This window comes from Sinocyclocheilus grahami, unplaced genomic scaffold (genome assembly GCF_001515645.1).
Source record: "Sinocyclocheilus grahami isolate Dianchi unplaced genomic scaffold, SAMN03320097.WGS_v1.1 scaffold257.1, whole genome shotgun sequence".
In the NCBI taxonomy this organism is placed as follows: Eukaryota; Metazoa; Chordata; class Actinopteri; order Cypriniformes; family Cyprinidae; genus Sinocyclocheilus; species Sinocyclocheilus grahami.
The window spans coordinates 662,837-667,551 of NW_015505436.1; the positions used below are offsets into that span (position 1 = coordinate 662,837).

A 4,715-nucleotide genomic window follows, 5' to 3' on the forward strand; every position below is an offset into this window, starting at 1 on the left:
CTCACAACACAACCAAATAAAGAAACGCGTTTGTGTTGTGATTATTTGCAGTGCGTTTCTTTGTTTGGTTGTGTTGTGAGCATTTGTAGCGCGTTTCTTTATTTGGTTGTGTTGTGAGCATTTGCAGCGCGTGTGTTGTCAAATTGATGAAGATGTTTTCTTAATTTGCAGGTGTTTTTCTATTTGCAGCGTGTTGAGCTCTCTCAGCCACCGTAAAATTATGAATTAGTATGTTATAATTTTGACTTTTGTGTCATAATTTTGACTCTTTACTTAATGTCATAATGTATTTAGAATTTTTATTTCATAATAATTAATTTTTAATGCCATAATTATGGTTTACCAAAGCATGTTTTTTATTATGTGGTGGAAATGTGCTTCTATAATAAAGCATGTTATGATGTCAAATATTTTTTTTAAATTGTTCTCATAAATATGACTTATATTTTTGTAATTTTTTTAACTTTTAGATAATAATTATGACTTAGTTTGTCATAATATAGACTTCTTATGTGTAAATTATGACTTAGTATGTCATAATTCCGAGTTAAAAAATATAACTTTTTATAACATGATTATGACGTTTTTTGTTTTCTTATGTGGTGGATATGGGCTTCCATAATGAAGCATGATATGATATGTCAGTTAAAATATTGTAGTTTACAAGACCTCAATAGAGTTGATCCCATGTAAAGATGCAATACTGTATCTTGCAACAAATCACCACCATTGCCAAATAATGATCATTTTGCATTTTCTCTCAAGTTCTTTCAAGTTGTCACACAATACGCAACACTTGAGTCTAAGCAGCTAGTTCCCATTTGAAATTCATGGCCTTTATAAAAGATTCAGACACTAAGAACACATAATTGTTTTAGTTCATGGGTAATTCTGATAATCACTGCTGGTAACAAATGCTTCTCACATGTCTTTTAACTACAACATGTCTGTTGGGTAATAAATTAGATTTTATGTCTGTGTTTCATTACTTTCCAAGATTTTTTCAGTTTAGACAAAGTTCTAAGAACCCGACAGCTTGTGTTTGATTTTGACGGTGAGCGGCCCATTCCACGCCTGAGGGAGCCTTTGGACCTCTTCACAATCCCATCTACCTCCTGTCCATTCCAGGGCGTCCGCTGGCCCATCGAATGTGAAGTGATCCGTGACAAAATCCAGCATATAGGTATCAGTGCTTTACTTTAAAAAAAATTTTTTTTTTTTACACTATTAATAAAATATTATTGTCAGATACCAAATCAGTAGGGATTTGTGTGGAGACACTTTCTGTGAAGAAAAACCCAGAATCTGTGAATTTATTCATATAATATAATTTTAAAAATTCAATTTATCCATACAGTAATTTGAATAGATCTCTTTGATAACTTTTTATTTAAAAATGTGAATATATAAACATAAAAAGTAATAATATATATAAATAAATCAATCTGAAAAAGAATCCTAAAAAAATTATGTACTCAACTGTTTTCAAAATAATAATAATAAATGTTTTTTGTGCAGTAAATCAGAATATTAGAATGATTTCTGAAGGATCATGTGACACTGAAGACTGGAGTAATGATGCTGAAAACTCAGCTTTGAAATCACAGGAATAAATTACATTTTAAATATATTCAAATAGTAAATGGTTATTTTAAACAGCAAAAATATTTCAAAATTTTACTGTTTTTGCTGTACTTTGGATCAAATAAATGCAGGCTTGGTGAGCAGAAGATAATTTTTTAAAACATTAAAAATCTTACTGTTCAAAAACCTTTGACTGGTAGTGTATATATAAATTATATATACTGTATATATATTTGAAACAAAAATTCCCTTCCAAATCGAAATCGTGTTAGAACAAATAAAAAAATAAATACATTTATATATATCATTGAGAGGACCCCTGCAGACCCTCATGAGTTTGTGTCAAGGTCAATAAGTCTTTTAAAATATCACATAATTTCAGATTTTTGTGACAAGACAAGGTTAGTTAAGGCTGTAAAGTGTCATGTGGTGAGACTCACCCAAATCTGTCAATCACATTAACAGTCCATGACATTGAAAAAAAACTTTTTACCATGTGAAATCTTTAAAAACATTTTTGAAAATGCCAATTAAGATTAAGTTTCGCCCTTTTTAATCTACAAAGCATTTTGATGTGATTTTTTTAGTCTCTTAAAATACCAGATGATTTGCCTTTTTATGGCAAGACAAGGTTAGCTCAGGTTTTAAAGTGTCATATGATGTGACTCACACAAAAGTTATATTTATCAATGAATTCAATTCATGCTATTTGCAAAAAAAAAAAATTACCACATAAAATACATTTAAAAACGTTTTATTTTAAAATAATAATTAAGTTTCACCCTTTTGAAATTAGATTTTTAACCTAGTTTTTTTTAATGTCTTAATGTGTAAACAATTCTGTAAACCCTTCATTTCCTCCACCACTATCTTGAATTATTAATATTTCGAATGTCTAAAAAACCAGAATGGGACCCTTCAGAGCCGGAGCCGTTCTATCAACCAACAGGTGATGAACAGGCTCCCATGCCGGTAGGAGGGGTAAGAGGAAACACTGTCTACCGCATAGACCCAGGTAAGAAAATTATATATGTCTTATTTTGTCATTTTTCCTGTGCAAAAATCTATAGCTACTTCCAAACTTTGGTTTTATATCCTCACCTGTTGGTTCACCACACCATTTAGCCACAAAAACCTCCTACTTCACCTACTCTCGTGTGGGTGGGAGCAGAGGACCCATTAAAAGTGCCACGTCCTGTGCCAACCATCAGGAGGAGCCTACGCTAGCATTTGAGTCCCGTTTTGAGAGTGGAAACCTACGAAAAGCAGTGCAAGTGTGAGTCACACAGCTTCATTAATATTCCCACAAATGGTTTTGTCTCTTCTGACAAGATGTAAAGCTTGTATATCTTGATTTAATTTAAACTACTCTCTGATCTTGGCCTTCCAGTGGTCAGTATGACTATGAGCTGACTTTGCGCACTGACTTGTACACCACTAAGCACACACAGTGGTTCTACTTCCGGGTGAGGAACATGAGGGTAGATGTCACCTACCGCTTCACCATCATCAACCTGATGAAGGCAAGCAGTCTGTACAGTGCTGGAATGCGCCCACTGCTCTACTCTGAACACGCTGCCTGGCTGAAGGGGGAGGGATGGCAGCGAACAGGAGCAAATATTAGGTGACAAACAGTGATTTCTCAACATGAACACAAAGTTGTGACTCAGTTATCTTATTTGGTAACTCGATGACACATAAGTGTCCATGGTAAATAGGAAGGAAACATCTTTTAAAAATATAGTTATAAGCTATTTCTTATATAAGGCCATTTCTACCACATATCTGCTATTTTAAGAGACGTATTGATTGCTCTCTGATAAAATAATTATATGATTTTTCCTTTATGTTTCTACATGTTGGTTGCACCACATGACTTTACTGCTCATTTATTAATGAGCAGTAAAGACATTTTTAATAATAAAAAAGTGCTAAAATAAATACAATTACCAAAAAAGAAAAAAAAGAATGAGGCTTTTTCTTCATTATGATATCAAGGAACTTGTACCACTTGACATGTTTGGTTTTATGCCAACCCCTAAAAATATTATAAATTATTTTTGATCCATCAGATCCAGACAAAAAATTTACCTACTTGCTGTCTCAATGTCTTCTATAGGTACTACAGAAACAACACTGAACAGGAAGGTAAAGTGCTGTACTCCCTCACCTGGACTCTGGAGTTCCCTTTCGACGGTGACACCTGCTACCTGGCCCACTGCTACCCTTATACATATTCAAACCTACAGCATTACCTGCGTGAGGTCATCTCAGACCCTGTCCGTGCAGCTTACTGTAAACTGCGGGTGCTTTGTCGTAGTCTGGCGGGAAATGCGGTGTATGTGTTGACTGTAACAGCTCCGTCCAACAGCTTAGCAGAACGCAAAGCCAAGCGGGCAGTTGTTGTGACGGCACGGGTGCATCCAGGAGAAACCAACGGCTCTTGGATGATGCAGGGTTTTCTGGAATTCCTGCTGAGCGACTTGCCTGACGCGCGTTTGTTGAGGGAAATTTTCATCTTTAAGGTGAGAGAAGGAGGCCAAAATTTCGAGAAGGGTCTGGCTGCAGCCTTGCACTTGCACTCTCAGACTTGCATTCTCAGACTTGCACTCTCAGACACTTGCGTTTCTGCTAGCGACGTCACTTGCAGTCTTTTAAATTTTTTTTATTTTGTTCTATTTATTGATTACTTTTTGTTTGAATCTCTCAACATTTTACAACAGTAGCCAGGTGGTGAAGACAAGAAAAAATAAACTAAATTACGAAGCCACTTGCAATCTCCACTTGCACTTTCCGATACCTGCGACGTCACTTGCAGTCGACACAAATCGTGCGTGTTGCCAATGGAGACAAGATGCTGTGGTGGTGATTAAACGATTAAAACTAATTTTATACTATAACGTACAGGGTCCTGCAAGAAAAAGACAAGACCCGCAAATCCGTGGCTACAGAACAGCAACATATGAGTCTCTCGTTAAGCGTTTTCCTCCTGTAGAAAAAAATTAACACTTAATATGGCTTAATGTATTAAGATACATTAAGTGCAATTAAAAGATCAAATTCGATATATAGTTATTATTTAATGTACTACAAGGCAAACAGATGGCTATGAACACAATGCGCAAACTTTC

The 4,715-nt window shown here is 35.1% G+C and overlaps 1 protein-coding gene across 1 annotated transcript in view; it reads left to right on the forward strand.

Moving 5' to 3' along the window:
• The window catches only part of agbl2 (AGBL carboxypeptidase 2), a 30,165-nt gene that overhangs the window by 8,850 nt on the left and 16,600 nt on the right, over positions 1-4,715 (forward strand). The window contains exons 5-8 of the mRNA XM_016290317.1: positions 2,492-2,599; positions 2,710-2,860; positions 2,975-3,208; positions 3,704-4,109. Coding sequence (XP_016145803.1) covers positions 2,492-2,599; positions 2,710-2,860; positions 2,975-3,208; positions 3,704-4,109 — 899 coding nt within the window. The remainder of the gene's footprint in view (positions 1-2,491; positions 2,600-2,709; positions 2,861-2,974; positions 3,209-3,703; positions 4,110-4,715) is intronic.